Below are 12,724 nucleotides of genomic sequence, written 5' to 3' on the forward strand. Positions count from 1 at the left end.
ACCATCAATGTTATTACAAATTAACCTTGTACTTTGTTACTGTCCAAAAACAACCCAAGCAAAGACTCCAAACATTCTAACTTTACAAAAATAACATGTCTTTCTCCCCCCCCATTTCTAATAAACAAGCAAACAAGGTCACTCTAACTTTGCTGGTTGCTAGGATATTGCTCCTACCCCTTTAATTCACTTATATCAGGTGAAAGTCAGGCTTAAATTTTCCCCTATTTGTAGCTTGATAAAACAAAAAAATCATCAGCACTGTCAGAGGTTTGGTCTTCTTTTTTCCAGTGTTTGTCAGATTGGAATGATTTTGATCATTCTTTTGATTTTGAGTATTTTGGGCTTCATCTGCCTGAAAGTCAAAACTGAAATTTCTTATCTTTTCTGGTAGGACTGTTTTCTCAGTACAAGAAACTACCTCTTCTATCCCATCCAGAAAGTTGTATTTGGAATAAGAAAATTCTGGTAGATTGCAATAGATCTAATTTGTTGTGTAGAAAACCTCTGCAAATTTGTAAACTCTGGTTCTTCAAAAATTTATGCTTTGGTATTCATCTCCTGAATTCTGAGTTCACTACCTGGTGCTGTGGTCCCATGATCTCTCTAAAGAACCATGTAATCACAAGGTCACTGAAGCAGGCAATGATAAAAACAGTCTCTATTTCTTTGAATATAGAAGAGACTTGCCAGTCAAGGCCCGCTGAAACTGCAGGGAACTTCTGCTTTAACATTGCTGAATTACTTCTGATAACTTAGTTTTATTGACTTTGGCTTTAAAAGATTAAACTCTGACTGTTCAGCAGCCTGAACCCTCATAATTTTCAGGAGGGAAGGAGATGTGGTAGATGCTAAGACTGTTCTTTCTCATAAGCATTCCCGGGAATGGGTACATTTATGTGAAGTTAGACTGGAGAACTGAGATGGTTAGGTCATTCTGTATCAGCTCTGTACCTTTCATGGACAGATACATGATTAAATACGTATTTTCTAGGCAGATATTTTTCCGGGTGGCTTCTCATTAGTGGCATTGTCAGTAAGTGATACCATTGGGTGGGGGATGCAAGACTTCAGTTAAACAACAGAAAGCTAATGGCATCTTCCCTTTATGGAGCACTGTCTGAGCTGTCTTTCAATCCAAACAGATAAACATTCCCATCTGACTTCAAGACATTCATAATTTTGTATCATCTACTCTAGATTATGATTAAGATGCATATTGAAAAATTATGTGGTTTGCTGTTTAAAGGCCTGACTTCTGTTGCTTTTTGAAGCAATACTATTCACAAAGTATTGAGAAATTTTCTATTCCCCACAAGATCGTTTTTAAAATCTTAAAAGACTTAAACACCAATGTTTTTAAACTGAAATTCTAAACATGTATGCTTATGTCTGCATTTGTGTGAGAGCTCCATAGATCATTTTCTCTTTTTATTGCCACAGCAGTTTCCATTTTCAATAAGATGAAAATAAGACTGTCTCATGTGCTTTTGCATTTCTTTTATTTTTCCTTCATTTTTTTTCCACTCGGTTTAGTCATCTTGCCTTATAAAACCTCTGTGGTCCTGTTCTGATCTGCATTTGTCATCTCATTGACTAGTATTGTAAACACCTGCTGGATTTTGTGTACAAATTAAGGCTGGTGAAGGGTCTAGAGAATAAATCTTATGGGGAGCAGCTGAGGGAACAGGGGTTGTTTAGCCTAGAGAAGAGGAGGCTTGGGGAGACCCTATTGTAAAACTACCTCAAAGGAGATTGTAGCTAGGTAGGTATCTGTCTCTTCTCCCAAGCAACAAGCAATAGAACAAGAGGAAATGGCCTCACGTTGAGTAGGCTTAGGTTGGACATTAGGAAAAAATTCTTCATTGAGAGGGTTGTGCAGCATTGGAACAGGTGGCCCGGGGAACTGGGTTGAGTCACCATCCCTGGAGATATTCAGAAGGTGTAGATGTGGTGCTTAGGGGCATGGTTTAGTGGTAGATTTGGCAGTGCTAGGTTAATGGTTGGACTTGATGATTTTGGAGGTGTTCTCCAACCTAAATGATTCTGTGATTTCATATTCTGCTAATTTTATAATGCAAACAGTTTAACAGTTACATACTATTGAATGAGATGAGAGTTGTCAGTGATGAATGGTTAAATTACCTGAAATGCGACAGGTTTGGTGAAGCTGGCAACTCAGATGTTTCTTATTGAGTAATCATGTGATTACTGTCAGGTTTATTCCTTTCACCTCCTTTGAATTAGAAGCTTTGCAACAGCTGGAGAAAGCACTACGTAGTTTACCATAAATTTTACTCTACAGAAACTAACGTAAGACGATAAAAATACTTGTATTTAAACATACTAAAATGTTGTCATCCCCTAGTGCTGGGGTATTAACTGAAGAGTGGAGCTCAAACTCAGATTAATTTCTGTTAGGAGTTTTAGTATGGTTATTAACATAACTTTGGATTGTTGCAGTTAAGATGTTTGGAGAGTTATTTGTTCAAATTAGAACTTGAGAACTACGGAAAACAAAGTGAGGAATATCACCGTTACACAATTCTCTGTGTAAATGTTGCTACAATACAAATAATTTAAATTTCGAGTACACAAAATGTACCTTCACATAAACATCAATGTTAAACCTGGTTAGTTTTCACCAGGTGGAATTAACTTCGTATTGCATATTAAATAGTCTTAAATACTTGTGATCAGTAAAATGATTTTCTATTCATTATACATGTGTATCTTCCTGTCAGTTATTTTCAACAGATTGCTGAAGCCTTGCTTGTTCTGCGATGTGATAACTCTAGAGCCACTAGTACAGTATTTATTTTGTTTTGTTTTTCCAAATTTTTGCTTTATGATCTTCTTACTCTTTGCAGTGGTAATGTTTATGCATGCTATGCCATAAAAAAATCAGGTAAAATCCTGTAATGATAAGTGGGAGATGACAGTTGACCACTGGCCATATTCTCCTTGTTTGTCTTGGACTTGTTTAAACATGTTACTTCTGAGGGAATTAGTTCCTTTATGACTACCTTCAATTTGGGAATGAAGATAAAGGGAAATCTTCAAGACAGCATACTTAAGTATGCCTCTCGTGTTAGAGTCCTGATGGGAGTCGCCTCAAATGGGAAGATTAAAAAAAATGCTAATCAGGCCAAAGAAAATTTTTCAAGAAGGGCAGTTGTGGGAGGAGGAATTAAAAGGGAGAAGAAATTAGACCTCTGCTCCAATAACAGCATGAACTTTCTTTTCTCCTGCTTCAGTCGCAGAACATTCATTTGCAGCTAATCAGCTCATATTTTAGCCCAATAGCATTCATGATATTTAATACTTAAATCTCAAGAGAGAAATGTAGATCGGTTATCTTAGAGGTGTGCCTGTGCTTCTAATTAGTGTACTGATGGATTGTTCCTGCCTATTCTGGTAGGTATGCATATGCTGCACACTGGTATGTCTCTCTGTTTGCTTCTTAAGTTAATATATCCACAAAAAAACAAGATATAGTAGATTGCCTTGTGATCAGAATTGGATTTTTTCAACAAGTGCATTCTTGGGCTATAAATAGCCTTTTTATTACTTATGTTATGATAACTCCTGTTACTGATTACATTAAGGCCTCGAGTTTGTGAGCAGCTGCAGGCACTTGATAATGACACAGAAATGGTATCAAATGTTGAGAAAACAGGCTGGAAGTTTGTTCACTAGAATTCACTGCTATATAGTGAGGGGAAGCTTGTACAGTGTGTGGGTTTTCTTATGACTTAGTTGACAGAGCTTTGTTGTCAGTATGTGTTTCAATTTGTTTTGAACTTATTGATTGCAGAAATAGGTAGCTGAAAAGCTTTGCAAGAACTGTTTGTGTAACAAGGGTTTCACAAGTTTGTAAGAATTTATGAGGATGGAAAAATGCATTATGCTCTTTGATACTGTGAAATTTAGAGCTGCATTAATGAATAGTGTTCAGCTTTTTGCCATTGTTCTTAAAATGTGAACATTTCCATAATCACAAATTATGGAGCTAAATAATGTGGTAAGAGGAGGTTATTTTTTTTCCAAGCTGGTATGATCATTATTATTAGGCTTTCTCCAACGTAATTGAGCCCCACCCTGAGTAGGGTGTTGTAGCATTATGATACAGGAGTATGCTGCTCCATTTTGGTAGGCAAACAGGATGGATCCTCACGTCATTTCTCTCTAGTACAATTATTACTTGTTAGGTCTAAAGGAAAACTATACATATCCTGATTTTCAAACTTTAACTTTGTTTCCTTATCTTTAATTTTTGACTGTTTGTACTTAATATTTATGTCTGTTGGTTCTCATTAAGCTATATTTCTGAAGGTGTTTTTTTTTTTTTTTAATTTGCAATTTTCTCAAAGTATGGGGTTTTTGTGTTTGTATGTGTGTGACAGGAAGTAACAGTTGTCTAGTTTAAGGTTATGCTGGTAAGCTGTTTTACTTCTTTAGGGTTGTGTTAAGATTTGTGAAATGTTCGTTTTCTAGGTAGAAACCGAATCTATCAGTTAGGGTCAACCTGGGAGAAAGTAAGGTAATTTGGACTTCTCAGACAGGGAAAAAACAATGCTTTGTAGAGCTGAAGATTAAGGGTCTTGCTTGTGATGCTGAAGATGAAGGTTTAAATCCTTTCATCAGTTTGAAGTGATCTGGATAGGAAGGCCTTGCTCTAAGTAGAGCAAATCTGTCTTTCTCTGGTGTTTTAATAACCAATAATTTTGGAAAAAAAAAAAAAAAAAAAAAAGTTCACAGTTTAAAAAAATAATTTGTAGTATTCTGAAAGGTGCTAGTATATGATTAGTCGCTTTTATAATGATAAATCCGTTTAAGCTTATTTTATTCAGGTAACTAGAGAACATGGGACTTTCAAAGGAAGCTTGTGGGTTGTCACCTCTGGGCAACTCACTGGGTGATGAGATTCACTTTTACCCAAGTGTCCACAAAACTACTCATTGGTATGATCTTCAGATAGGATATTCCTCGTTCATGGAAATCAGGAGCAACCAAGAAAAAGGTTCGTTCTGTGTTTTTTTTTTTTTTTTGCGTTTTTTTTTTGAAATAAGATCAAAAAGGAGTTGAAAGGATTTTGGAAAAGTGCTCCTTTTCAGTTACTTCTTATAAAATTTTGTACTTTATCCTTTGTACTTCTGCCCATGAGACAATGACCTTATTAAATAACATTGAAGATTAAACATTAATACAAGTCAAGTATCATAACTTTGTTCTTTTCCACCAGGCATTTGGCAATCAGATAGAAGATTTATAGTATGAAAGATAAAGTCAGTCTTGTAACATTCCTGCTATGCTTGGGCAGTAGCTGGCAAAAGTGGATGGCAGGAATAGAATTTATGGAAAACTGGAATTTTTAACTACTTACTGTGTCAATCAAGCTGTATAGAAGATATAAGATACTCTAAAGCAATAGTTCACTGGAACTGCTGAAGGATGAACTAATAATAGTTGGGTGTTCCTTTTCCCAAATCTGGAATGAATTTATAAACAGCAATTACTCAGCTTTTCAGGCCCAAATAAAGGGGATTTGTAGGATAACTGCAAATAAGCAATACATACATTGCTGGAGAGGAAAGGAATGAATAGGTCTAGGCTTTTTCTAGAGAGCTACTGTGGAGAAGTGATGGAAAAATTACTCCCAGTTTTTGTATTTGGGGCTTATGCATTGGTACAAACCTTATATGATTGTTATCCACTTTTAAAACTCTTCCAGGAGCATTACAGTTTTGAATTAAGATTTGTATTTACCGAAGTATGAGAATCGCCATGTGGGAAGTTACTCATATTGACTCCTCTAAATAAGATTTAAGAGAATATTTACTGTTGTGACTCTGAGATAAAACACATTTCCAATTCAGTCTAAGCAGTCTGAACACACAGTGAAAAAAATACATTGTTTGAGGAGCTTCCTCACTTGCATGACTGACTGCTGTCATTGGTTGATTTCTGTGTAGCAGATACTAACAAGGCGTCTGCTTTTCAAATGAAAGTAGCTCCTTCAGAACAGGAACATATGGAGAGAGTAAAACTGAAGCCAGTGATTCAGTTGTAGCACAAGAAGCTGCCTTACATATCTTTGTCTGCTCACTTTCTTCCTGCAACATGTTCTGGTTGCTAAATGCATTTTCCTTTGAAAAACTAAGACTTGATAAGAAAAGTGTTTTCTAATACAACCAGTTTGTAATGTTGAGTGTCAATAGTGTCTGAGAATTTTTATCCGAGAATCTGGTTTTGTGTATGTGTAAGGGTCAGTTTGACCCATAACTATAACCAGGAGGAAGAAGGAAGCTGACGAATGGGTTAGTAATTCAGGGACAGCATTAAAAAGGAGTTCAGAGTTTGTGCAGTACATGCTGCTTTGCCAGCAAAAGAACAGAAATCCACTGAGGACTATGAAATGACAAATTTGGAGATGGCTTTTCAGTGCAGGGTTTAGGATCTGCAGTAATCTTGCTTTGCCATTAAACTGCTCCATCGTGGCGCGTTCTTTGTAATGCCTACCTCATACAAGGAAAGGCTGAAAGAGGAAGAACTGAATCTATGAATTGTGCTAGTTCTGTTTTTTTTTTTTTTTTAAATTATTTTTATTTTTAAGCACATTATTCTCAAAATAGAAGTATAAAATAGGTGGATAATTGTATGAAGAGACAGAAAAAGAGAGATGATGGTGCAAACTTCACTGTGAAATCCCTAGATAAGTTATGTGTATGTTGCTTTACAGGTAATATAGTCTGTTCTAAAGCAATCGTTTCTGCATAGAATCAGTTATTATCAACCCTCTAAGAGGGTGCACTGTATGCTCTGTTTTGAGGAACAAGACCTTGTTAAGTTTCTTTGTGTAAGGGACTACAGGAATAGAAAGGCTCACATCACTTTGAAGCATTTTTTTTTTTCCTGTGGGATAGTCCTATTTCAGCTGGAAAAAAAAAAAAAGTTATTTGATAAACCTATGCAAGAAATACCCTATATATGTTTCCACGGTCATATTGATGGTATAACTGATTCTTGCTCTAGTAGAGTGACACAAGTCACCATTTGTGCCAAGCAGACATGAACACAAATGCAGACTGTACAACAAATAACCTACCTGGCTTCACATTGGTCTTGTGTAATAATCTTCTGATTTAGCTTAAAGGAAAAATGAGTATGAAAAAGTAGTGTCAAAGTTTTTTTTTGTTTTTTTTTTTTTTAGACCTTAACGAATTTGTTTTCTGGATTTTATTTTTTCATCTACAGAGGCAAAAGCTGTCTCTGCTTTGCTTGTTACTTATAAATGCCCACATTCCTGTTATGTCTGCCAGAGCCAGGAATAAAATCAGCTGTTGTGACTCCATATCCAGTGCCTTAAGTACAACACTGACCTTCCTCTGCTAGCAGGATATCTGTGTTACATGTGTTGTTATAAAGCATGTATTTGGAGCTGCTAACTCTTACTAAGAGCTGTTCAGTTCTTATCCACTCAATTTAGTCATGCTTTCTTTAGTGGCAAGAAGTAGAAATTGTTTATATTTTGAAGTATCTAAAAAGTATCTGAAGAGTGTTTTTAGAACTGTATCTGGTAACTGAGTGACAAAAATAGGAGTGAAAAGCTGCATAAACAAATTCATTTTTACAGAGCTCTCAAACAAGTGAGCTGGATCTGATTTCCTTCTTGTCCACCAGAATTGTTTGCATACTTGCCATGGACAAGCCAAGTCTTTTATCTGTAGAAAAGAAAGTGATTATGTATGTTTGCCTGAAGGCATAATTGTCTTTCAGAGCCGTTTTGTAGCTCACATCTATCAATTCGGCTTTCAGATGGTGAACTGACTCTGCGAGGCTTGCCCTCAGAAGTTGAAATGTCACTAAAAAAATAATAATTTATTAACTCAGTGTATGTGTTTGGAAATGTAAGAGTTGAAAGTATTTCTTGATGTTCCTTTTAGTATCTTTGGTGCATCTGATGTGTACTGTCATTAGTAAATGACTGTAGAATTTTCTCTGTTTAAAATCAAATCAGATCTCAATATCGGCTTTTTGAAACAAAAGTCAGACACAACACTTAGGTGTTTGCTTACCTTCCAAATAGGTCTGACCTGTATATCTGGCTAGAGAAGATAAAATATAGATAGTCTCACTGAGGAAAATAATTCCCTGCTTCACCTTGCAGACAAATAGGTCAGTATTATTCATAGAACATAAAGCTGCATGTGCTTTTGAAGAGACAAGGACCTTCAATACCCAGGGGTAAGAAAAAAAGGCTTGGGCTATTTTTGTTTCTTTCCCAATAAAGCCACTAATGCAGTGCACCAAGGTTTACAATTACTGTTTCCCAAACTTATCTTTTTTCCTTGGATCTTATGGAAAAAAAAACATAAGGGGAGTTTTTTAGTCTAGTGCTGCAAATATGTACATGTATAATATTCCTGGGAGTAGAATTCCTACAGGATCAGACTCTGGTACTGCAAGTTGTTTTCTGAATCTTACAGCAAAATTTTGAAGTCATGTTATAAAATCTTGAGAATATGTGCTCATAGGAAATAAAAGCTGTGTGCCTGAAAGGTAAAAACCTAATTGCAAACATGTATCATAGCCATCCCTAGTGGAAAAGAATGTTACAGAATTAACACAATTATTCTGGAGATCATGTTTATTCTTCTAATTTCTCAAAACAATCTTAAGAGTTTTGGACTGGAGCTTCAGAGAGAAAAATAGAAGTAAATAAGTGTATAGTATGTAATATCTAGAAGATTGATTACTATGAATTTACTGCTGCTATAGACTCGATATAAAATGAGTCAAATTTAAAACTGAATGCTTATTATTGAGACATGAAAATGGCTAATATCTCCTGTATTTTTCACTGATTTGATGGCTTTATTAAAAGCTCTTTACTTAAAGCTAACTGAACAAGGATTAAATGTCTGTCTCCAAACAAATTCTCTTTATTACTTGGCATGAGTTTCTTGTCATTTTTTTTCACCCTGTATGTCATAGCCACGGACAACAGGTTTTGAAAATTTAGGAAAATATTTGTCTTTACTTCCTATTCTTTGCTAGTGATTTGTTACTATCTGAGCTGCAGGTAAAAATACCAACGAATTGCAAGTTGTGTTTTTGGGGAGAGAGTGTTTTGTTGTTGTTGCTCTAGTTTTTCTTGTGTTTACGGAGTTTATCTTGTTCATCAACAGAATATACCTGAAATCTACTGATTTTAGGATTCAGGAAGGTAATCTAGCACAGGAATAAATGTTTTGAATCTATGAAATCTAAAGTATCTGACTGGTACCACTAATTTGTTATGTAGTTTTGCCACTTACAAAACTCTCACAACAGCAAATTACATTAAATCACATTGTTAATCTTTAAATTGCTGGTATGTAATTTCTTATGTCCAGGAGCCAAGACACATTTTGAGATTACTAAAGGGTGTGTTTGTCTCCAATTAGGGAAAAACACTATCAATGTGTTAAGGTGAATTGTGGCATGGGTTGTTTTTAATATTTTCCAGATCAGTTCTCAACACCTCTAGGATGTCTAATTAATGAGATGTGTACTAGTTTCTTTGGAGTAACTTTCTATGAAACTATAGTAGTCTGCATAACTGGTATCTTCTTTTTTGAAATGTTACAAATGTTTGATATGAAGCATTTTGCAGAACGACTGCAGCCTTAACCTATGGTGAGCAAAGTTTTTGATATGAACTGCTTGATGAAGAATTGTAAGACAAATATCCGATATCACAGTTCTAACATATTTAATTATTTGGTTTACAACAGAATTTTGCTTACTCATGCTGCATAAAAACAGAATAGAAAACTTATTTCTGCTATTAAGCATGACCCTTAGAAAAGATTATAGATTACCTCATGTAAGCAATGAAGAAATTTTTTTGACATAAAAGGAAAGAAAAAACTCAGACTTTCTTGGTTGAGATTAAGCAGATTAATGAAACCAGATTTTTTATTGAGATATTTAATGCATAAAGTAAATATGTGAGTGGGGGTGATCAACAACTTGAATTGATAAAATACTCAGTCCTGTAACATTATACCTACCACTTTTCCAAGCCTTTGTGTTGCAAAGGTAGAAATTGCATTACTTTAAAAGGGAATTTTTGCCTCTGCTTTGAATAAAGATGGTTCTTTGATAAAGAAATGTGGAATGGATTCAGTGCACCTATTCTTATGCTCAGTTACCTTCCTGAAGCTATCAGGAGCTCCTATCAGGAGCACTGATAAAGAAGCTTATTTTATTTGGTGAAAGAGACCAGGAAAAAAACATCGCTGCTGTAACCATTAGGGTGGTTATAAAATGCTAGAATACAATCTTCAACAATTTTTTTTTTTTTTTTTGACAATGAAGACAGGATTCTGTGTGATAGAAATGCATGCTGTTGTGCTTGTTTTTATAGACAGAGATATCAGTGTGGGCCTTCCCAAGGACAGAAGACAAGTTTCTAAGCTCTTTGGTTGGTTGATTCCTGGTTAGTCCTACCCCAGGGCCTTATGTAATTGCCTTGGAGTAGGACTGGATTCAGATAAACAGAGTGACATTAACTGTGTTCTTGCTCTTTTCTTTGCGCTGACTCTACAGGATTTGGGTTATGAGAAGTTAGGCTTCAAGGAATATTGCAAAGTACTTAGTTCTGTTTCATGTTACCACCTGAGTGAAGGTTGTCAAGTTCTAAGAAAAGCAGACATGAGTTTGTCTTCAAGAAGAGTGACATTGCCTGCAGTTATGCCAATAACTCTGCAGAAACGGGTATGGCATTTAAATCAGTCTTGTAACTAACTTTATTTTGAGTTGATAATGCATTTGCTTAGTGTAAATAAACAGTGTTTTAAATAAACATAGCTATATTTATCTTCTATTTTTCTTGTGTAATAACTTTTATTTTCTGATATACATGTGAACATAATATTCATTTATATGTATATAGTTATATATTTTTGTTACTGTGCGTTTTTCTCTGTCATTATAATTCTGTAATTTATGGAAGAAATTTGATTATAGATTAATGTAGTTCTTAAATATGAAGTATCATTTCAATATTCTGAAATGCAACAATATACCTCTGTAAAAGGATACAGTACTGATCTTAATGAAAGATAACTGGAGTCCACTTATACAGATTTCTGACAGATTTCTGACCAGCTTTAAACACAACATACTTCTTCCTCACCCTCTCTGGCTGGCATCTTAGTAGTGGATGGTTCATCATGTACTTAGCAGGCTACAGTGCTGGTGTAGCTGGCTTTTTTTTTTCTTTAATCTCACTAAAACGTGGAAATAATAAAAAATCATTACGCCTATGTACATTAGGGTTGCCTAGTGTAACTCTGTGCATTGGGGATGGCTGTAAAGTTAAAATACACATGATGTATGGCAATATAAATCTCCATTATGCTATTAAATGGTTCTCATCAGCAGTTTACATAGAACACAGCATATACTTCTTATGGCATAGGTCCAGTGAGGCTAAAATAGTATATGAATGCTTAGCTGTTACTGATTTAGGGTTTGTTGTTCTTTCAGATTACTTTATCACTTGAGTTGCAGAGGAAGCCCGTGAACATGCAGTTTCAGTGCTATCTTAATTACATGGTCATATATAACTTTTCTGATATAGTAACTTTCCTTTCAGATTCAGATATGTGCAAGATTTGTAAGAGAGATATACTGTATAAGAGCACTCTACAGAAATGGTCTTTTAAAAAAAATATTGAAGTTTAGCTTCTCAGCTCTCATTCTTCCAACCCTGTGGTTCCCTGCCCTTCCTTTCTCCCTGCCTCCCAGTCCCCCTGCTCCAGCCTCAAATCTTCAGTTGTCATAGTTTTATTTTCAGCTGTTATTTGGTTATCTGTATGTTAGGAAGATGAAGGTCTTTGTTCTTGCAGTGTGTAGTTGTATTGGACTCCTCTGGTATGCACAGAGCAGTGCATGGTGCTATGTGGGAGGAGAGAGATGTATAACTTCACTCAATCTAACATTCTGAAGGCTAGGAAACTCAATTTTAACTGTACTGTATATTTTAATGGATTGCGTTTCATTTTTTGCTGTTGAGAGATGAGCATCATTCTCTAAGCAAACTTAGAGTTTTGCAGTTCTCTACTAAGGCATGGTGAGTAAGATAGTTTTCTGTGCATTCTCTCCTATTTTAAAACACAAATATTTTCACACTGCTATCAAATGACCTATTGGCTTTACTTCTTTTATCTGTGTGCTTTGCAAGCCCAAAATAAAAATATTGGATGTGGGAGGAGGAAGCAGCACAGGATGTTGAATTAGGTAGGTAGGCATTGGATTGCACACAGTTGCAAAAGTTCTCAGAGGTGTGTATCCTCCCTGAGGGCTCACTGTATGCCAAATTTGTGTCCTGTTTTAGCTCATGATGTTTATATTTGTGCCAGTAGAATTCCCTGCAAATGTATCTCCTCTCTCCATTCACAAGGTTCTTTTTGTTACTTCTATAGCACTACCCTAATTCCTGGAACTGGAATACTACAGGGAAGGAAGGCAGGCAGGAAGCAGGCAAGAAAGAGGCTAGCTTGTAAGGGATAGTATGTGTGCATGCATGCATGCACATGTGTGAATTTGTTTCTTGTGGACATTAGAAACATAGAAATACAATTCAGTCATAAACTATTATTCTTGCATGTAGTGCCTTCAAATCAATTTCTCCAGATACTGCTTTTAAATAGTATTTCTGTTAGACATTGAA

The 12,724-nt window shown here is 35.5% G+C and overlaps 1 protein-coding gene across 1 annotated transcript in view; it reads left to right on the forward strand.

The window, feature by feature from the left end:
• Positions 1-12,724, forward strand: part of GRB14 (growth factor receptor bound protein 14) — an 80,463-nt gene that overhangs the window by 24,098 nt on the left and 43,641 nt on the right. Inside the window, 3 exon segments of the mRNA XM_050711660.1 lie at positions 7,684-7,738; positions 10,415-10,486; positions 10,676-10,764. Of these exon segments, the coding sequence (XP_050567617.1) occupies positions 7,684-7,738; positions 10,415-10,486; positions 10,676-10,764 (216 nt within the window).

Source organism: Cygnus atratus, chromosome 6 (genome assembly GCF_013377495.2).
Source record: "Cygnus atratus isolate AKBS03 ecotype Queensland, Australia chromosome 6, CAtr_DNAZoo_HiC_assembly, whole genome shotgun sequence".
NCBI lineage: Eukaryota > Metazoa > Chordata > Aves > Anseriformes > Anatidae > Cygnus > Cygnus atratus.